Below are 23,688 nucleotides of genomic sequence, written 5' to 3'. Positions count from 1 at the left end.
CAAGCTGAGTGTCCTTCTCTATAAGCATGCTGAAAGTCTATTGTTAATTTTTTAACCTCTCTGGGCCAGTGGGACGCTTGCGTCCCACCTACTCAACAGCCAGTGTAATCCCGTGGCGCGATATTCAAATACCTTAGAAATGCTATTACTTCAATTTCTCAAACAAATGACTATTTTACACCATTTTAAAGACAAGACTCTCGTTAATCTAACCACACTGTCCGATTTCAAAAAGGCTTTACAACGAAAGCAAAACATTAGATTATGTCAGCAGAGTACCCAGCCAGAAATAATCAGACACCCATTTTTCAAGCTAGCATATAATGTCACATAAACCCAAACCACAGCTAAATGCAACACTAACCTTTGATGATCTTCATCAGATGACAATCCTAGGACATTATGTTATACAATACATGCATGTTTTGTTCAATCAAAAAAACAGCTTTTTACATTAGCATGTGACTAGCATGTGACTAGCATTCCCACCGAACACTTCCGTTGAATTTACTAAATTACTCACGATAAACGTTCACAAAAAACATAACAATTATTTTAAGAATTATAGATACAGAACTCCTTTATGCACTCGCTATGTCCGATTTTAAAATAGCTTTTCGGTGAAAGCACATTTTGCAATATTCTGAGTAGATAGCCCGGCCATCACAGGCTAGCTATTTTGACACCCACCAAGTGTGGTACTCACCAAACTCCGATTTACTATTAGAAAAGTTTGATTCCCTTTGCTGTTCTTCGTCAGAATGCACTCCCAGGACTTCTACTTCAATAACAAATGTTGGTTTGGTTCCAAATAATCCATAGTTATATCCAAATAGCGGCGTTTTGTTGTGCGTTCAAGACACTATCCGAAGGGTAACGAAGGGTGATGCGACCGGCGCGTTTCGTGACAAAACAATTCAAAATATTCCATTACCGTACTTCGAAGCATGTCAAACGCTGTTTAAAATCAATTTTTATGCAATTGTTCTCGTAAAAAAGCGATAATATTCCGACCGGGAGTTGTTGTTTTCGTTCAAAGACTGAAAATGTAAACATGGAGTCGTCTCGTGCACGCGCGCACCAGTCTCATTGTTCTCAGATCGACCACTTACCAAATGCGCTACTGTTTTTCAGCCATGGCCTGCAAAGTCATCATTCAACGTTCTGGCGCCTTCTGAGAGCCTATGGGAGCGTTAGAAAATGTCACGTTACAGCAGAGATCCCCTGTTTTGGATAGAGATGATCAAGAAGGCCAAGAAATGGTCAGAGAGGGCGCTTCCTGTTTGGAATCTTCTCAGGTTTTGGCCTGCCAAATGAGTTCTGTTATACTCACAGACACCATTCAAACAGTTTTAGAAACTTTGGAGTGTTTTCTATCCAAAGCTAATAATTATATGCATATTCTAGTTTCTGGGCAGGAGTAGTAATCTGATTAAATCGGGTACGTTTTTTATCCGGCCGTGAAAATACTGCCCCCTATCCATAACAAGTTTTAAACAGTGTAAATTATGAATATGTTATGTCAAGTTTGACCGTGTTACAAACATAAAGTGGGTAGTATATTGGTCACACAGTTGATTAAATCGTATATAATAGAACAGCAGCATTAACTGTGCGTGAGTATGTGTGTTTGTGCTTGAACGTGTGTGTTGATGTGCGGTCTGCTTGTGTGTAAAGGTTTGATGTGTGGCGTGCCAGTGCAAACAGTCTCTAATGTGCAGATATTGTCCTTCGTCATATGAGGAGAGGAGGGTAAGGTTTCCTCCCTCACTACATCATTCTTACTGCAGTGGAGGTCACCTTTATGTGAAGTCATGCATACACACACACACACGCACACACACACACACACACACACACACACACACACACACACACACACACACACACACACACACACACTCAGACATCTGCAAACACACCTTTTTGCCACCTTTTCTAACTCGGTCAGCGATAAACAGACTATGTCTCTGTCTGCCCTACATACACACAAGCACAACTCACTTGTGTGTGTGTAAGGCAGTGAGCAGACAGAGTGTGTGTGTGTGTGTGTGTGTGTGTGTGTGTGTGTGTGTGTGTGTGTGTAAGGCAGTGAGCAGACAGAGTGCGACGGAGGCATATTTCTGAGGCTGGTAGAAAGGTACGAGAGTGAGTCACGCTCCTGCATTTTCTGCCCCAGTAAACTTAGCCCACACAAACACACTCAGACTTTCAGGGTACAATAAGTACATCGCCTGTTTTTCTAACACTAATATACAAGTTTGAACTCTACCTATGGCTAAGACAATGCAGAATTCAGTACAGCTACATAATCCATAGCCTGAACACACACACTATCACACACGCTATCACACTCACCCTCCCGAGACACACACACAGGCCACCCCCGACCCAAACTTGGGTCGTGTTTGTTTAAACGTGTTCAATGGTAAAATTTTGATGAACATGTTACATATTTAATCCGTATTTAGACGGGAAGGATCATAGAGGGAAATGGAGTAAACATGATGCTAACCCCAGGGGAACATGGGAGAGCAGGGTTAACACAGGAGGGAGAGAGACTGCCCGTCCCATATTCCTATCATATCCATATCATTCCTCAATCTTTATGCATCCTACATGGATCTGTTGGCTGTCATAATGCCACTGCAGTCCCTATCACTGTCAGAATAGAATAGAATAAACTGGACGTTCATTTTCTCCTTCAAAACTCTACCAACATCTCTGTCAGGCCCACACTGCCCAGTGCCCACACCTGTACACACCTATCAGTCATACAAAACAACACCCCCTCCCCAAAAGATAATACCCCAATTCAAACTATAAAGCTTGTGCACCTGTACACCAAGCCTCCCAGCACTAAGGCACAGTGAGGATTTACCCTGTGAGAGGATGCAGCTCCCCCTCAGTCAACAACTGAATCATCACGTTTTGTCACCAAAGCCCCTTATACCACCCATCACAGTGACCTGTGTGCTCTAGCTGGCTGGCCCTCGCTACATATTTGTCGCCAGACCCACTGGCTCCAGGTCATCTATAAGTCTATGCTAGGTAAAGCTCCGCCTTATCTCAGCTAGCTGGTCACGATAACAACACCCCCCCCGTTGCACGCGCTCCAGCAGGTATATCTCACTGGTCATCCCCAAAGCCAACACCTACTTTGGCCGCCTTTCCTTACAGTTCTCTGAAAGCAAAAACTGCAAACATCGCTGAAGCTGGAGATTTATACTTCCCTCACTAACTTTAAACATCAGCTATCTGAGCAGCTAACCGATCGCTGCAGCTGTACATAGCCATCTGTAAATAGCCCACCCAATCTACCTACCTCATCCCCATATTGTTTTTATTTACTTTTCTGCTCTTTTGCACACCAGTATTTCTACTTGCACATCACCATCTATCACTCCAGTGTTAATTTGCTAAATTGCAATTACTTCGCTACTATGGCCTATTTATTGCCTTACCTCCTCATGCCATTTGCACACACTGTATATAGACTTTCTTTTTTTCCTATTGTGTTATTGACTGTTCGCTTGTTTATTCCATGTGTAACTCTGTGTTGTTGTTTGTGTCGCACTGCTTTGCTTTATCTTGGCCAGGTCGCAGTTGTAAATGAGAACTTGTTCTCAACTAGCCTACCTGGTTAAATAAAGGTGAAATAAATAAAATAATCTGTTAAAAATCACGACATCATCTCCATCTCCATCAGCTCTATCAATCAATCAATCAATCAATCAATCAAGCAATCAATCAAGCAATCAAATGTATTTATAAAGCCCTTCTTACATCAGCTGATGTCACAAAGTGCTGTACAGAAACCCAGCATAAAACCTCAAACAGCAAACAATGCAGGTGTAGAAGCTCTACTATCCATCTCTTTCTCAAGAATGCATGTGGTAACCCAACCCAAACCCTGCTGACCGATACACCCCTTCCCACCCCAGGCAGACCACTACTGTTACCCTGCTGTACTGAAACCATTATCCTAACTTTACCCTGCTCTACTGAAACCATTGTCCTAATGTTACCCTGCTGTACTGAAACCATTGTCCTAACGTTACCCTGCTGTACTGAAACCATTATCCTAACTTTACCCTGCTCTACTGAAACCATTGTCCTAATGTTACCCTGCTGTACTGAAACCATTGTCCTAACGTTACCCTGTTGTACTGAAACCATTGTCCTAACGTTACCCTGCTCTACTGAAAGCATTGTCCTAACGTTACCCTGCAGTACTGAAACCATTATCCTAACGTTACCCTGCTCTACTGAAACCATTGTCCTAACGTTACCCTGCTGTACCGAGGACCAAAGCCCAGAGAGGAACAGGGAGAGGAGAAAGGAAGCGGACGGAGAGACTCAGGGAAGGAGGAGCCAGGAGGAAGAGGGGGAAGGGGCCAGAGCTTGGGGGGGGGGGGGTTGAGTCCAGTGTCTCCCCAGTAGACAGGCCTGTCAATCTGTCACTAACACACCCTGTAATTATTATTCAACATACAGCCTATAACATATGCGGCATACACTCTCTCTACTGCTCATCTCTCCTCTTCTCTGTCCCCTCCCTCCCGTATATTTCTATTTTTCTCCCTCTCTTATAGCATATGCTGCACATTCACAGCAGGGGGGGCAGGCAGAGGTCATCAATTAAACATGCAGTAGACACACACACATGCACATGGTTAGTTGCCCTGTCATATAGACAGTATAATGACAGATGTGTGTATGCATGTGTGTATGCATGTGTTTGTGTGTGCGTTTGTGTGCATGTGTATGTATGTATGTATGTGTGTGTGTGTGTGTGTATTGGGGGAGAGATATCCAATAAAAAGCTGTGTTTATTGGGGTCAAACGGGCAATCCACGGGGAGACACAGGACCACAGCTCATTACGAAGTCTGAGCTGAATAGAGAGGAAGACCAGGTGATTCCAATTAAACAGCGCACTCTACTGGTCAGCATTTGAACTGCTGCTGAGGAGAGGACGGCCTTTAGAGGAACAAAGACTAAAATATATTTATACCTTAGGAGGACACAACAAGACGTACTTGAACTCAGACATCATTACAGTGAACCTTTTGGCCTTGATGTGGAGACAACGTTGGCAATTGCCTCTGACCCAGTTTTCTTCGTAGATGTTTATTTTTAATTTTTTATGCAATAGTGTGTGTATGTATGTTACAACTAACACTACAGCTAATGACCTAGCATCACTGCCTCTAGGAGAGTATATATCACACAGCTGTATTTTAACAACTACAAACACACACAAACAACAGTAATTCACGCACACACACACACACACACACACACACACACACACACACACACACACACACACACACACACACACACACACACACACACACACACACACACACACACAAACAATTAACTGACAGCTGCTCACATCTGGCACACACACACACACACACACACACAAACAATTAACTGACAGCTGCTCACATCTGGCACACACACGGACACGCACACATAAATGTGATACATGAATGTGATATGTTTAGTTGTTCTACGTGGCAGTAATGACAGAGCATAGAGGGTCACCGATACACTTAGAGACATGTAATTGCTCCTCTGAGAAGGGAATAAGCATCAATCTGGCAATTTTCATCTCATACTGAGGACTAATTCAGTGTAATGGGACTGCTCAAAACACTGTAAGTGTTATTTCAACTAAATATTATTAAGTAACTTGTTCCACAGGATTTTTTTTTTACTCAACTTTTTGGGCAAATTGTTACCTGAAAAAGTTTAGTTGGCCCAAACTTAGCTACAGCTAAAATTCTGTCAATTTAAAATGATGTGTTTGCTCAAATTGTCTCATATGTTCATTCAACTACAAATTATTATTTGGCGATCTTAACCCCCGAAAAAGGCTGTGGAACTACACTGAACAAAAATATAAACGCAACATGTAAAGTGTTGGTCCCATGTTTCATGAACTGAAATAAAAGATCCCAGAAATGTTCCATATGCACAAAAACCTTATTTCTCTCAAATGTTGTGAACAAAGTAGTTTACATTCCTGCCAGTGAGCATTTCTCCTTTTCCAAGATAATCCATCCACCTGACAGGTGGGGTATTTGAAGAAGCTGATTAAAAAGCATGATCATTACACAGATGCAACCTGTGCTGGGGACAATAAAAGGCCACTTTAAAATGTACAGTTTTGTCACACAACACAATGCCACAGATGTCTCAGGTTTTGAGGGAGTGTGCAATTGGCATGCTGACTGCAGGAATGTCCACCAGAGCTGTTGCCAGAGAATTTAATGTTAATTTCTCTACCATAAGCCTCTTCCAACGTAATTTTAGTGAATTTGGCAGTACATTCAATTGGTCTGACAACCGCAGTATGGCGTTGTGTGGGTGAGCGGTTTGTGAACAGGGTGGGGTTATGGTATGGGCAGGCATAAGCTATGGACAATGAACACAACTGTGTTTTATTGATGACAATTTGAATGCACAGAGATACCGTGAGAAGATCCTGAGGCCCATTGTCATGCCATTAATGTGCCGCCATTACCTCATGTTTCAGCATGATAATGCACGGCCCCATGTCTTAAGGATCTGTATAGAATTCCTGGAAGCTGAAAATGTCCCAGTTCTTTCATGGCCTGCATACTCACCAGACTTGTCACCCATTGAGCATGTGTGGGATGCTCTGGATTCGACGTGTATGGCAGCGTGTTCCAGATCCCGCCAATATCCAGGAACTTCGCACAGCCATTGAAGAGGAGTGGGACAACATTCCACAGGCCACAATCAACAGCCTGATCAACTCTATGCGATGGAGATGTGTCGCACTGCATGAGGCAAATGGTGGTCACACCAGATACTCTGGTTTTCTGATCCACGCCCCTACCATTTTTTAAGGTATCTGTGACCAACAGATGCATATCTGTATTCCCAGTCTAGTGAAATCCATAGATTATAGCCTAATGAACTTATTTCAATTGACTGATTGCCTTATGTGAACTGTATCTCAGTAAAATCTTTGAAATTGTTTTCAAAGTACATATTTGACACACTTTGACATACATGATTATATTGTGCATGTTCATTTACCAGTAATTATTATTCAACATGTCCTCACCTGGGATTTGAATTGACAATTTATTGGTTCACAGCATTCCATTCTTCCTGATACTCCACCATGTTTGTGTTTATAACTGATTTAACCTATATTGTTACACTTTGTACTTTGCACAGTAAATCTCAGCTCTGTTAAAAGTACCCTCAAGAAAAACTATTTTTATTGATCATGGTGATTAAGGAGTAACATCGAAAAATAGTAATATGCCCCAACCACATTATACAACTACACAGAAAAAAACTAAATTGCTTAAATAAGTAAATCAAATCAAAGGTGAGAGAATAGTCAGATTAACTGATAAATGACACAGACATGGTGGTGTAGCAGGAAGATCAGAATGCCATAAACCAAGAGGTTGCAAGTTCAAATCCCAGATAACAACATGCTTGAATAATAATTACTGTGTAAATGAACATGCACAATGCAATCTTGTGTGTCAAATATGTAAGTTAAAATATTATATGTTAAAAGCACTGCAATTGTAACCAGTTGCACAGCGTTCTTTAGTTACAATAATATATAGTTGAATTAACATATGAGACAAGTTGACAGAATTTCTGCCAGTTTTCTCAAGTCTGGGTAAGTTTGTTCACCTAACACTTGGACTGAAACATTAAGTAAAAGTACTAAAAGGTTGTTTAACCAGTTACTTAATAATAATTAGTTGAAACAACACAATCTTTGGGTGTTTCTTTTACAGTTCAGATGGGAAGAGGAGACGTAATGGGGATACCGATCTGGAAACCACAGCTCTACATTTATCAAGGTACAGTATCTGAGCTCTGGAGTGGAAGGGAATATACAGTATCTGAGCTCTGGAGTGGAAGGGAATATACAGTATCTGAGCTCTGGAGTGGAAGGGAATATACAGTATCTGAGCTCTGGAGTGGAAGGGAATATACAGTATCTGAGCTCTGGAGTGGAAGGGAATATACAGTATCTGAGCTCTGGAGTGGAAGGGAATATACACGTATCTGAGCTCTGGAGTGGAAGGGAATATACAGTATCTGAGCTCTGGAGTGGAAGGGAATATACAGTATCTGAGCTCTGGAGTGGAAGGGAATATACAGTATCTGAGCTCTGGAGTGGAAGGGAATATACAGTATCTGAGCTCTGGAGTGGAAGGGAATATACAGTATCTGAGCTCTGGAGTGGAAAGGAATATACAGTATCTGAGCTCTGGAGTGGAAGGGAATATACAGTATCTGAGCTCTGGAGTGGAAGGGAATATACAGTATCTGAGCTCTGGAGTGGAAGGGAATATACAGTATCTCAATCTCATTTTCAATTAGATTTTGTATAGAATCATCCGAATGATTAGATAGAGTGAAGAGTGCTCTAAACTGAACATTACATTTATGTGTGAATATTCCGTATCTCTATCCTAATGTAGTCCAGTCTGACATATCCAACTTCCGGACATATCCATATCTATTAAACTATCCAGCGTTCCTGCTACTAATCCTCAGAGTTCCCAAGAAGAGCAATGGGATTATAGCTGCTGGCAAGGAGAGCTGAGTGTCATGGACCACTGCATTGGAACACCCTCCCGCCACGATTCCCTGATCTTCCAGCCCAACACCTACAGCTCCTCCCCTCCTCTCCTTCCTTTTCAGGTCCAGCCCTGCAGCTAGTTTAACATCATCCTTCACATACATAAATACTACACTATTGTGTACTAGTGAGAATGGAGAGATTGAAACTCCTCAAAGCTCATTCTGTCCCTATTCAGCTCAGGATTTGATACCAGCTGCTGCAGTACGGGACTGCTTTCTATTATGCATGCATGCAGCGACGGATTGGGAACAGAAAATGTCCCGGGCATTATTGACACACAGGCACATTTTTTACCTCGAGGAACCCTATTATTAGTCAAATAATTATAGTTTTGTGCAAAAACCTTCAATTTCAACAGGCTCAGTAGGCTTAAGAGTGGTGCAGCGGTCTAAGGCACTGCATCTCAGTGCAAGAGGCGTCACTACAGTCCCTGGTTCGATTCCAGGCTGAATCACATCTGGCGGTGATTGGGAGTCCCATAGGGTGGCGCACAATTGTCCCAGCATTGTCCGGGGTAGGCCGTCATTGTAAATACGAATTTGTTTTTAACTGACTTGCCTAATCAAATAAAATACAAATAAAAAAAGATAGACCAGCCCATCTGGCATTTGCCAGAACTGCCGCATGGCTAGTCCGTCCCTGGATGTACAGTATGTATGTCCATCTGTCTGCAGTTCTCATAGGTGCAGGGTAAATGTGGAAGGTAGTGGTGTGTGTGACAGAGTACTGTTCTGGATGTGTGTGAGATCAATTTCTCCTCTGCTGCATTGGGCAGGAGTGTATGTAAATTATGAATTAGTTATTTGTGCACTTAAGCATAAAAACGGCAGTTGCAAATGCAGTGTATGCTAATATCCCCCTCTGCGTAAGGATTACAGTGACTGATAATATCCCCCTCTGCATAAAGATTACAGTGACTGATAATATCCCCCTCTGCGTAAGGATTACAGTGACTGATAATATCCCCCTCTGCGTAAGGATTACAGTGACTGATAATATCCCCCTCTGCGTAAGGATTACAGTGACTGATAATATCCCCCTCTGCGTAAGGATTACAGTGACTGATAATATCCCCCTCTGCATAAGGATTACAGTGACTGATAATATCCCCCTCTGCATAAGGATTACAGAGGTAATAATATCCCCCTCTGCATAAGGATTACAGGGACTGATAATATCCCCCTCTGCATAAGGATTACAGTGACTGATAATATCCCCCTCTGCGTAAGGATTACAGTGACTGATAATATCCGCCTCTGCATAAGGATTTCAGTGACTGATAATATCCCCCTCTGCATAAGGATTACAGTGACTGATAATATCCCCCTCTGCATAAGGATTACAGTGACTGATAATATCCCCCTCTGCATAAGGATTGCAGTGACTGATAATATCCCCCTCTGCGTAAGGATTACAGTGACTGATAATATCCCCCTCTGCATAAGGATTACAGTGACTGATAATATCCCCCTCTGCATAAGGATTACAGTGACTGATAATATCTCCCTCTGCATAAGGATTACAGTGACTGATAATATCCCCCTCTGCATAAGGATTACAGTGACTGATAATATCCCCCTCTGCGTAAGGATTACAGTGACTGATAATATCCCCCTCTGCGTAAGGATTACAGTGACTGAACATTGAAGAAGGGGCACTACAATGTGTGTTTGTGTGCATGTCAGCAACTTGATTTCACAAGATTAATATTGTCTGAAAAGACAAAACATTCTCAGATTTGCAAAACAACATGCAATCAAGGTTAGCAACAGAGTTTATTTTGAGTCTTGCTGTCCTTCTCGTCAGTGTCAGGACATTGTCACCAGGCATAAAAATCTGAGGAAAATGGACCACAAAAAAAATCACTCAACTATTACACTTCCTAAAACTGTTCAGAGACATTCCAGGGGTTACAAGCATCAAATATGCTAATTTTAACAGTTTCTGCCAGGAAGAGAAACCCACCTAAAATAACATTGGGCTGCATTTAGAATTTTAACAGTCCATGCATTTCTGTTTGTGTGTGGGTCAGAGATTGAAGAGGACAGACGAGGGGATGCTACCAGTGGTGGTGACTGCGTCGGCAGACACAGGGTGAGTTCAAGAGTCGCAGGGGAAAGGGGGAGGGAGGAGAGAGGGAGGTAGAGCAGAGGATTTGATGAGGATGAAAGAGTGTAAAGAACGGGTGATGGGGTGAGGTTGGAATAGAGAGGAGGGATGGTAAACGTGGTGAGGAAGGGGGAGAGTAGAGGATTTGATGATGAAGGGACAGAGATAGGGAGGATAAGAATACTGTAGGTGATTGTTGGAAGGGGTGAAGGTTGATTGGAGGGAGGAGAGCATGGGGCTATGGGAGTAAGAGAGGAGAGGATTGTGTCAAAGGGGTGGAAGATAAGAGATGATATAATTCTCTTTCTGAAGGCGTGTGTGTGTGTGTGTGTGTGTGTGTGTGTGTGTGTGTGTGTGTGTGTGTGTGTGTGTGTGTGTGTGTGTGTGTGTGTGTGTGTGTGTTTGTGTGCGTGTGTGTGTGTGTTTGTGTGCGTGTGTGTGTGTGTAATAGCCTGTCCAGGCTCTGTAGACTGTGTGGTAGGGTGATGTATGACACCTGCTATAAGCAGGGCTGACCTTTTTATTGGAGAGGTAACCCACCGGTGACAACACTAGTCCACTCCTCGTTCATCAACTTTATATGTGTGTGTGTTTATATGCTTAGTTCCGATACAGTACATGTCCAGTGATGTCTTTAAATCATTACTCCCAGCTTCCCCATCCACCAGCATCCCCCGTACCCCCTGATGCTTCATCCCCCATCTTGAAAATAATAAAAAGCCCTAGAACTGATTGCAACCAATAAAGCAGAACATTTGGTCACAGTGTTTCCATGACAACCTCTAACATTAAGCACGTCATTGGTTCGCTCATTCTGTTGATCTGTGGCACACACAGAGACCTAGTAGAGATCAGAGATTGTGTGTGTGTGTGTGTGTGTGTGTGTGTGTGTGTGTGTGTGTGCGTGCGTGCGTGCGTGCGTGTGTGAGAGAGAGAAAGAGAGACCTGCAGTGCCATGCTGCTTCAGACACGCACAGTAGAGATCAGAGTCACGTAGCTGCAGCATCAAAAAGATACAGACTGAAGATCAGTCAGTCACATGGCCTCCTACTGATCACAGCTCTCTCACATTACTACCACATTACTGTCTGCTGGTTCTATTTCGCCTGGCACTTGGTTCCCTAAAATCCTTCTAAAGCAGATGATGGTTTGAAAGACAGAACATCCAGCAGACACCCAGGCCTCCTGAGGACCAGAGATGTCTGTCCCTACCCAGACTCTAAAACAAAATAACAAATTAGATCATAGATGACTGTCCCCACCTGCCAACCCCCCTCAGTCTGTCTCAGAGCAGCATTGACCACTTGGAGATGGAGTCTCTTGGCTCTGCCTTCAATATGGCCACCTGTCATCTCTGTCTGCTCTAACCTTCACCTGCTGCCAGTGTGTGTATGTGTGTGTGTGTCGAGGGACGTTCCACCTCACTTGTAAGGCCAGTCCTCTCTAGATTTTCCTTTCACTCCTAATTATATTCAAACAGGCAGCGAGGCGGCCAGCTCTATGGTGTCCTGGCCAAGCCACCTACCTCTCCTCTCCTTTTCTCTTGCCTCTTTCCTCTCTTCTCTCTGACTGGAACCATCCTGACCACTGTCTGCCCTCTAATGAACCAGGTGGAGGGAGGAAGGAACACACACACACACAAATGTACACACACACACACGTACACACACACACACACACACACACACACACACACACACACACACACACACACACACACACACACACACACACACACACACACACACACACACACATTTGCAGTAACTGGAAAAAGTTACAGTGAAACCAAAGGTAAAAGCAGTAACTGCCATCACCGAGCTTTGGGTTGAAGTTTCTAGGGTTTACCTTGACATGTTTTATTGTTCTTTGAAGATTCAAGTATCAAACTATATGAAACTGACAGCCACATACAAATAAATCTATGAACACAAGTTTGTGTAAAAATAAAAAGGTCAAGTAAACGTATTCTAATGCATGTACCAAGCGAGAAGGCAGTAACTGCCATCAAGAGTCAAAGGTCATGTTAGATGTCGGGGTCAAGATGAATAAATTAACACCTCATGGTAAGACAACAGATAATCATATCTCCAGTGATCTGTCTACAACTCACTTGGCTGGACAATGAAAAAACATTTTTCTCAGTTCCTCTCTCTTCTTAGCGGGGCAACATACATTACACACTACAGAGGGTGCCACAAGGGACAGAGATGGTATGTGTGTGTACACTATAATATACAAAGTATATAGTGGTTATACCTCCATAGTCTGGTGCAGATGCTGTAAGCTTCTGAGTCAAACAGACAGAAACAGAGAGAGAGGGGGGGGAGAAGGAGAGAGAGCAAGAGACAGAGAGAGAGACAGAGAGAGACAGAGAGAGAGAGAAAGAAACTGAAATAAAGAGTACAATACAGAACATTGAAGTGAGATGCTGTATAACATTGTGTTTGTTCCAAGTATTTTTCTGGCTCCAATTGTAAGCAGTGAATGCAACATCAAATCCTTCCATTACTGCAAATACTGTAGTTCCAGTGACATCGTCCAGTTTGTGTGTGTGTGTGTGTTCTGAACTCTGCGTAGCTACATAACTAGACAAAGAGACATTACAGTACAGTCCAATGATGCTTGTTTTATTCAAATGTGATGCTTGACTGACCTGGATAACTGCTATGGCTACTGAATGGATAAGAGAGATAGAAGAGAGTAAGAAAGATGGAGAGAAAGATGGAGAGATTGAGATAGGGAAATAAAGAGATATGTTGTAGTGTACCAATGCAAAGACTCTTATACGTGAATAACCCAACACAAACCCATGTAAATGTACAGTATACTGTGTGAAACACAGACCTTCCATTAGCAGACAACTGTCATCATGTCTGACACTCCAGTCAATTAAATCCATGGAACTCCCCTTGGCTGTTTGGTTTGGCTTGGCTGGGATGGATATTGAGATGGCATCTATACATTTAGGGCTGGTTGGATGGGGATTGCACACTGAGAGAGATGGCTATGGTTGACTATGTGCCATGGCTGTCTGACCAATGTTATCCCCCAAACCCCTCCTAACCATCTTAACCCCCCACTAACTCTACCCTTGGCTCAGCTCACAGATAGATCTGGATAAACCTATTACAGAGATCAGATGACCGCTAATATGGAGAGAGAGAGAGAGAGAGAGAAGAGAGAGAGAGAGAGAGAGAGAGAGAGAGAGGGAGGGAGAGAGAGAGAATTGGCGAGGGCACTAGAACAGTCTGCAGCACTCAGCCTCACCCTGCTAGAATCTGAAGTTAAATGTCTAATGTTTGCTGATGATCTGGTGCTTCTGTCCCCAACCAAGGAGGGCCTACAGCAGCACTAAGATCTTATGCACAGATTCTACCAGACCTGGGCCCTGACAGTAAAACTCAGTAAGACAAAAATAATGGTGTTTAAAAAAAGGTCCAGTCGCCAGGACCACAAACACAAATTCCATCTAGACATCGTTGCCCGGGTGCACACAAAAAACTATACATACCTTGGCCTAAACATCAGCGTCACAGGTAACTTCCACAAAGCTGTGAACGATCTGAGAGACAAGGTAAGAAGGGCGTTCTATGCCATCAAAAGGAACATAACATTTGACATACCAATTAGGATCTGGCAAAAAATAACAATAAAAAATAATTGAATCAGCCCTTTATGGTTGTGAGATCTGGGGTCTGCTCACCAACCAAGAATTCACAAAATGGGACAAACACCAAATTGAGACTCTGCATGCAGAATTCTGCAGAATTCTCCATGTACAACATAAAACAACAAATAATGCATGCAGAGCAGAATTAGGCCGATACCCGCTAATTATCAAAATCCAGAAAATAGCCGTTAAATTCTACAACCACCTGAAAGGAAGCGATTCCCAAACCTTCCATAACAAAGCCATCACCTACAGAGAGATGAACCTGAAGAAGAGTCCCCTAAGCAAGCTGGTCCTTGGGCTCTGTTCACAAACACAAACAGACTCCACAGAGCCCCAGGACAGCAACACAATTAGACCCAACCAAATCATGAGAAAACTAAAAGATAATTACTTGACATATTGGAAAGAATTAACAAAAAAACATAGCAAACTAGAATGCTATTTGGCCCTAAACAGAGAGTACACAGTGGCAGAATACCTGACCACTGTGACTGACCCAAACTTAAGGAAAGCTTTGACTATGTACAGACTCAGTGAGCATAGCCTTGCTATTGAGAATGGCCACCGTAGGCAGACCTGGCTCTCAAGAGAAGACAGGCTATGTGCACACTGCCCACAAAATGAAGTGGAAACTAAGCTGCACTTCCTAACCTCCTGCCAAATGTTTGACCATATTAGGGACACATATTTCCCTCAGATTACACAGATCCACAAAGAATTTGAAAACAAACCCGATTTTGATAAACTCACAAATCTACTGGGTGAAATACCACAGTGTGCCATCACAGCAGCAAGAGTTGTGACCTTTTGTCACAAGAAAAGAGAAACCAGTGAAGAACAAACACCATTGTAAATACAACCCATATTTATGTTTCTTTATTTTTCCTTTTGTACTTTAACCATTTGCACATCGTTACAACTCAGTATATATACATAATATGACATTTGTAATGTCTTTATTCTTTTGGAACTTCTGTGAGTGTAATGTTTACTGTTCAATTTTATTGTTTATTTCACTTTTGTATATTATCTACTTCACTTGCTTTGGCAATGTTAACATATGTTTCCCATGCCAATAAAGCCCCTTGAATTGAATTGAATTGAGAGAAAGAAAGAGTGTGAGAGAGAGAGAGAAATAGTGAGTATGTGGGCAATAGATTGAGAAAGAGTGAGAGAGAGTGATACAGAGGGAGAGTTACAAAGCTCATATGAACAGCTAAACTAAAGAGAGAGAGAGAGAGAGCGAGAGAGAGACAGCCTGGAACCATCAACACAGGGGGTTAGATGGAAGAGCTCATATGAACAGCTAAACTAAAGAGAGAGAGAGAGAGAGAGAGAGAGAGAGAGACAGCCTGGAACCATCAACACAGGGGGTTAGATGGAAGAGCTCATATGAACAGCTAAACTAAAGAGAGAGAGAGAGAGAGAGAGAGAGAGAGAGAGACAGCCTGGAACCATCAACACAGGGGGTTAGATGGAAGAGCTCATATGAACAGCTAAACTAAAGAGAGAGAGAGAGAGAGACAGCCTGGAACCATCAACACAGGGGGTTAGATGGAAGAGAGGGGGACGACAGTGTGTGACAGTGTGTGACAACACCATCAGGTCATCTGATTGGATTAAACCCTGCAGAACTGGTATGTAATTCACTGGTCGTGGACTCACACACTGTGCTGTGTATTCATGGACGCCTAGGGAAGCCAGGCTTCCCCAAATATTTGACATATAAAAAAAAATTGAAATGGTAAAATTATTTATCTTTCGCCTCTGTGTTTTCATAATTTTCCATCAATTTGCAAGTGGCTGAATCTCACTGGACAAATCATCCGAACAATGGAAACAGTGCCCCTCTGTCTCAGTAAGTGTAGCCCATGTATCTGATGGTGTCGGGACCAAAAGACTATAACATGTTGCTGCCATAGCATTTGGACTCCCTTGGTACTTTTTTAAATAAAATAATTAGCCAATCAGCATTGTGCTGTGCTCAACTGTGGGTTGTCCTGGTGCAGCAAAACACCCCCCGAGGGAGGCCAGGTTGGATTTGGCTTCACACAAATCAAATATTGACTTTCTCAGCAAAACATCATTTTCAAAAAAACATGTCTGCTTCTACTCTGCTTGTGTTGTTAGCTTGTTAATCAGCCCCTTCCTAAGCCATGGATGGAGACGGGGATTTGGACTTGTTTTTGACTTAATTCTCTGTACAGCCAATGATTATGACAGTGATTCTGATCTAACCATAAATGAATATGTTGTGCCACTGGCCTGAGATGATTGAAGTTCAGTATGTAGCCTAGATGTAGTCTAGTAGGCTCACGTTAACTAGCTAGCTAATTTAGCTGCTTCATTGTTACCCATGCGAGGAAGTTAGGATAGCAAGCATTTTATCTAGGTAGCCTATGAAAACAAAAACTAAAAGTATACTCTATGACAGAGCCATAGACCGCTTTGCCAATATGAAAGACAGGATGACGGCATTGCTGTTCAACTAGTCTACAAGTAGGGTGAGTCCAAAAAAATGTTTTAGTTGCGCACACACACACATGCACACACAAATCAGTACCATGGACAGCTACATGATATTTAGCAACATTGATTGGACTAAATAGTTTTTGGTATCTTTAAGTTTGTTTTCAGTGTATTAAACTAAGCATAGCCTTGTTGATGTGATGATGTTTAAGTGTAAATGGTGCTGGAATAGCGGAGGCAGTGCGCCTGTTGTCTTTGTGCTGACTGGAGGTAACTTCCTGGTTCTACATCACTAGTTGTTTAGTAAACTCTTGAAAACAGTAACTTGCTTGACCGTGCTGTAGGTCATAGAACTTTTTGTTACATGTAATATTTGCTTTGTGGACTTCACCGGACAGATTTTTCTCTCTGTTTTTGTGATGAAACAAACGTATGTGCAGTTGAATGTATTCCACCACTGTGTGACTGTTGTCTTTTTGTTGTCACAGCCTTATTGTATATCACGGTGGCGTATGAACGAATGGGTTATAGAGCAAACAATGGAAATATCACAACATAGGTTTTAATATAGCGCTTTTACTGGCTAGGCTTCCTCAGTGATATTACCCACGCACCTCTACTGCTCACAGACAGGGGTCAAAATGTTTAGTGGAGAGGATTAGATCAGTCTCTCTATGACACACACATCACACACACACACTCACAAACACAACACACACACACACACACACACACACACACACACACACACACACACACACACACACACACACACACACACACACACACACACACACACACACACACACACACACACACAGGGTTGGAACTCACTGTGTTACATGTTCATTAAAATAATAGTTGTTCTCATCCGTGTGTCACACCAACCTACCAACCTACAGTAGCTGAAACCAGCTTGACTTCGTTTCACAGTCAATCTACATCTAACAGTTTATAGCCAACAGCTTGGATTTACACCTTCACCACTCAGTGTGGCTGGGGAACGCTGATAACAGATTGGAGAGTAGAAGGGTGGTGGGGGGAGGAGGCACAGGGAAGAGAAGGGGTGAGGGGAGGGAGAGAAGGGGTGAGGAGGCTGAAGGGAGGCGAGGGGAGGAGGAGAGAAGGGGGATTCTGTCTAAATGACCAGCTCTGAAAACTACACAATCCGTCAGCCCACTGAAGAACTGAGATTACTGTGTGTGTGTGTGTGTGTGTGTGTGTGTGTGTGTGTGTGTGTGTGTGTGTGTGTGTGTGTGTGTGTGTGTGTGTGTGTGTGTGTGTGTGTGTGTGTGTGTGAGAGAGAGATGACTATTCACTGCATATCTTACTGCACAGAGGACATTAATCATCAATACACTGACAAACATAGACCAACACTCCTCCTCTCCGTTTCTCTCTGATGATAATATGAAAATGCGATTTTATCTGGTCACAGTAGCAGCATCAGCACATTGGTCATAACCATAACCATATGTATTACAGCATTATAGGTTACAGCAGCACTGTCCTTCCCAATCTCTAGTTTATACTATGATGTATACTCACTCACACACATTCACATCTTATGCTGTACGCAAAGGTAAAGCATATCGATTCACTTATAATAACACACACACACCCCCTCTATCTTAAACTCTCTCCCTTTGTATGGAACAAATGGAACCGTAGAGAGATAGGCACTGCTGTGAACGGGCACTGAGTCATGCTTTGAAAGGTTCCCCTTGTTAAGACAAACACACACACACTCTCTCATACACACACACACACACACACACACACACACACACACACACACACACACACACACACACACACACACACACACACACACACACACACACACACACACACACACACACACACACACACAGAAAGCATGTAAACCTGATTTCTCACAGCAGTACTTCTTTCTCCAACATTCTGCCCATCGCCCCTAGCAACGTGGCAATCATTAATTTTCCCTCTGGCTTCTATGATCACCACGGTGAGAGAAGCATAAGAATTGTCATGGCAACCGAATCCTGTAAACTCATATTTCAGGTTCATCATCACCATAGTAACATAAGCTTGGGAAACTAGCACACACACATGCACAAGGGGACACAAGCACACACAAGCACACACACACACACACACCCACATACACACACACACCCACATACACACACACATACACACACCTACCCTGGTCCTCATAGGAGAGAGGAGTCCTTCCATGTCAGATCCTGGTAGTGATCCGGTCAGTCAGTATACTGTGTTCCAGATAAATAGATCCTGTTAGGAACGTTGTTAGGAATGCTGTCTCATCATCATTTCCAGTATCTCCAACACAACGCTCCCAATCCACCCTGAGACCAGAGGAGACTGAAGGAGAACGTGTGTGTGAGTCCTCTCTGGTTGGCACGTGCACACATACAGAGGGGCGCATAGAAGGAAAGGACAAACTCGCTGTGTGTCACTCTCCACAGTAGCTTCAGTGTGCAGTGAGGGTGGAAGATATCTCTCCCTCGCTCTCTTTCTATCTCGCTCTCCCTCTGACCCGCCTCTATCTCTCTCTCTCTCTCTGCCTCCAGCTACATTTGTTCCCTTCACCGTGACAAACGATCGTTGGTCTTTTTCACACAGCACAGCTCTCCAACCAGTGCTCTCTCTCTGTCTTTCTTTCAACTCACATGGTTGCACCCTCCTCTCTCTTGTTCTCTTGCCCTTTTCCCTCCTAATTTCTATCTCCCTATTGCTACCCCTCCCTTGTTCTCTCCGGCTCTAACCCTTGGCTGGGGTCATAATGTGTGTGTGTGTGTGTGTGTGTGTGTGTGTGTGTGTGTGTGTGTGTGTGTGTGTGTGTGTGTGTGTGTGTGTGTGTGTGTGTGTGTGTGTGTGTGTGTGTGTGTGTGTGTAAGGGTCATGGGGTGTCTTCTCCAGAGCTTGATTGTTCCCCCAGACAATAGAAGCTCTAAAATCCCTAGCAACCTGATCCCCCTCTATTCTCTTCCAATACTGGGGATGATTCACACACACACACACACACACACACACACACACACACACACACACACACACACACACACACACACACACACACACACACACACACACACGCACCTTGGGATGCTGCAATATGAAATTCATGCTTACATTATAAGGGTATTCCATTCAGTTGATCCCATAACACCTTGTAAAATCCCTGCAAAATCAGACGTTCTGCCGGAATTCCACAAAACTAGCATTCCCACAGATCAAAATTCTACCTAGCTACTGAATAAATAAAACAAATATTACAAAAAAAGAATCATATATACAGTTTACACAGTCAGTGAAAACAAACTAAACCCCCTGGAAAGTGGACACATTTGGACACATGGATAGTTGAGCTAAATTCCAACCACATTCATTGATAAAGCTAAGCCAATTTAACAAATCACACAAAACATTTTTTACTTTGAAAATGTAATTTCCTAATGCGGAAAAGTGAGTACACCCCTACCTTTACATCACATAAAATGGCTAAAATTAGAATCAGGTGCACCAAAACAGGTGCAAATGATTAGGCAATCATTATAGAGTAACTTGGGAGGGTCCAGCCTTCCATAAAGATTAGAAACTTGGTCTGGTTTGGTCTTAACCATATGGGTGTATGGTGACACATCATGCCAAGATCAAAATACCTATCCAAGGCCCTCAGAAGAAAGATTATTGAAGCCCATGAGTCTGGGAGGGGTTACAAATCAATTTCCAACCAATTCAAAGTACATAATTCCACTGTTCGATGGATCATCTACAAATGGAGAAAATTCCAGACCACTGGCAATCTACCTAGGACAGGTCATCCCACCAAATTCAGCCCAAGAGCTGACCGAAAGATGCTCATAGAAGTCTCTAAGAACCCCAGAGCAACATCAAGGGATCTACAGGTCTCTCTTGCCACAATCAATGTTGAAGTGTATGAGTAAACAGTCAGAAAGAGACTGCACAAACTTGGCCTACATGGGAGGTCAGGAAGGAAGAAGCCTCTGCTCTCAAAAAAGAATATCAAGACATGACTGATGTATACCTGGGTAAAGACCAGTGTACATTTTAGGGGCATTGGAACAATGTGCTCTGGACAGATGTGTCAAAGGTGGAGTTGTTTGGCGAAAACAAAACACTGCCTTTGAACAGAAGAACATCATACCAACTGTAAAGCATGGAGGCGTTGGCATTTTGGTTTGGGGCTGCTTTGCTGCCTCACGGCCTGGCCAATTGCCATCATTGAGTCAACCATGAATTCCATATTGTCCCAGAGAATTCTTGACGAGAATGTAAGGCCATCTGTCAAAAAGCTGAAGCTGAACCAAACATGGATCTTGCAACGACAATGATCCAAAACACAGAAGCAAAGCTACAACAGAATGGCTCAAAAAGAAGAAATGGAGGGTTATGGAATAGCCAAGTCAAAGCCCAGGTCTCAATCCTGTTGAAATGCTGTGGAGGGACTTGAAGCGGACTGTGCATGCAAGAAAGCCCTCGAACACGACACAGCTGAAGCAGTACAGTAAAAATCCTCCCAGTCGATGTAAAAGACTGATAAACAGTTACAAGAAACGGCAACATGAAGTTATTTCAGCCAAAGGGGTCAATTGAAGCTACGTGTGTACTTATTTGTTCCACACTATTGAATTGCATTTCTGTAGATTTTTTTATGAATACATTTTTTGCAAAGCATAATCTTTCAGTGTCATTTGTTAAATTAGGTTACCTTTATTTGTCAATAGTGTTGAAGTGAATATTACATATCCATCTGTCCAAATATGCACTTACTTTTTTACATGACTGTATACAGTGAGGGAAAAAAGTATTTGATCCCCTGCTGATTTTGTACGTTTGCCCACTGACAAAGAAATGATCAGTCTATAATTTTAATGGTAGGTTTATTTGAACAGTGAGAGACAGAATAACAACAAAAAAAACAGAAAAACGCATGTAAAAAATGTTATAAATTGATTTGCATTTTAATGAGGGAAATAAGTATTTGACCCCCTCTCAATCAGAAAGATCCCAGGTGTCTTTTATACAGGTAACAAGCTGAGATTAGGAGCACACTCTTAAAGGGAGTGCTCCTAATCTCAGCTTGTTACCTGTATAAAAGACACCTGTCCACAGAAGCAATCAATCAATCAGATTCCAAACTCTCCACCATGGCCAAGACCAAAGAGCGCTCCAAGGATGTCAGGGACAAGATTGTAGACCTACACAAGGCTGGAATGGGCTACAAGACCATCGCCAAGCAGCTTGGTGAGAAGGTGACAACAGTTGGTGCGATTTTCCACAAATGAAAGAAACACAAAAGAACTGTCAATCTCCCTCGGCCAGGGGCTCCATGCAAGATCTCACCTCGTGGAGTTGCAATGATCATGAGAACGGTGAGGAATCAGCCCAGAACTACACGGGAGGATCTTGTCAAAGATCTCAAGGCAGCTGGGACCATAGTCACCAAGAAAACAATTGGTAACACACTACGCCGTGAAGGACTGAAATCATGCAGCGCCCGCAAGGTCCACCTGCTCAAGAAAGCACATATACATGCCCGTCTGAAGTTTGCCAATGAACATCTGAATGATTCAGAGGACAACTGGGTGAAAGTGTTGTGGTCAGATGAGACCAAAATGGAGCTCTTTGGCATCAACTCAACTCGCTGTGTTTGGAGGAGGAGGAATGCTGCCTATGACCCCAAGAACATCATCCCCACCGTCAAACATGGAGGTGGAAACATTATGCTTTGGGGTGTTTTTCTGCTAAGGGGACAGGACAACTTCACCACATCAAAGGGACGATGGACGGGGCCATGTACCGTCAAATTTTGGGTGAGAACCTCCTTCTCTCAGCCAGGGCATTGAAAATGGGTTGTGGATGGGTATTCCAGCATGACAATGACCCAAAAGACACGGCCAAGGCAACAAAGGAGTGGCTCAAGAAGAAGCACATTAAGGTCCTGGAGTGGCCTAGCCAGTCTCCAGACCTTAATCCCATAGAAAATCTGTGGAGGGAGCTGAAGTTTCGAGTTGCCAAACGTCAGCTTCGAAACCTTAATGACTTGGAGAAGATCTGCAAAGAGGAGTGGGACAAAATCCCTCCTGAGATGTGTGCAAAGCTGGTGGTCAACTACAAGAAATGTCTGACCTCTGTGATTGCCAACAAGGGTTTTGCCACCAAGTTCTAAGTCATGTTTTGCAGAGGGGTCAAATACTTATTTCCCTCATTAAAATGCAAATGAATTTATAACATTTTTGACATGTGTTTTTCTGGATTTTTTTGTTATTCTGTCTCTCACTGTTCAAATAAACCTACCATTAAAATTATAGACTGATTATTTCTTTGTCAGTGGGAAAACGTACAAAATCAACAGGGGATCAAATACTTTTTTCCCTCACTGTATATATTTTATTATTATTCAGTAGCTAGGTAGCATTTTGATCTGTTGGAATTCTAGGTATTTTGGGATCGACTGAATGGGATACCCCTTGTTACGTTTGTCTGAAGGATGAGACCAAGGTGCTGCGTGGTAGGCAAATTTTTTTTCCTTTATTAAAATTAACACCGTCAAAACAACAAAATACAAGCACGACCGTAAAGTTCTGCAGGCTACACAGTAACTAACAAAAACAAGATCCCACAAAAACCCAGTGGGAAAAGGCTGCCTAAATATGATCCACAATGAGAGACAACGAAATACAGCTGCCTCTGATTGGGAACCATATCAGGCCAACATAGAAATACAAAACATAGAT

General features: G+C 42.8%; 1 protein-coding gene across 2 annotated transcripts in view; it reads right to left on the bottom strand.

Moving 5' to 3' along the window:
• The window catches only part of LOC115196716 (FERM domain-containing protein 4A), a 190,324-nt gene that overhangs the window by 127,371 nt on the left and 39,265 nt on the right, over positions 1 to 23,688 (bottom strand). The window contains exon 1 of one of the 2 annotated variants that reach the window (XM_029757574.1): positions 19,109 to 19,336. The exons of the other annotated variant lie outside the window; for it this stretch is intronic. Within the exon in view, the coding sequence (XP_029613434.1) occupies positions 19,109 to 19,141 (33 nt within the window). The 5' untranslated portion in view covers positions 19,142 to 19,336. Of the gene's footprint in view, positions 1 to 19,108; positions 19,337 to 23,688 lie in introns of those variants that run through there. 2 annotated transcript variants of the gene reach the window in all.

Source organism: Salmo trutta, chromosome 7, assembly GCF_901001165.1.
Source record: "Salmo trutta chromosome 7, fSalTru1.1, whole genome shotgun sequence".
NCBI classification, from domain to species: Eukaryota; Metazoa; Chordata; class Actinopteri; order Salmoniformes; family Salmonidae; genus Salmo; species Salmo trutta.
The sequence above is the reverse complement of the archived record's forward strand: the minus strand, read 5'-3'. Positions and strand labels throughout refer to the sequence as shown.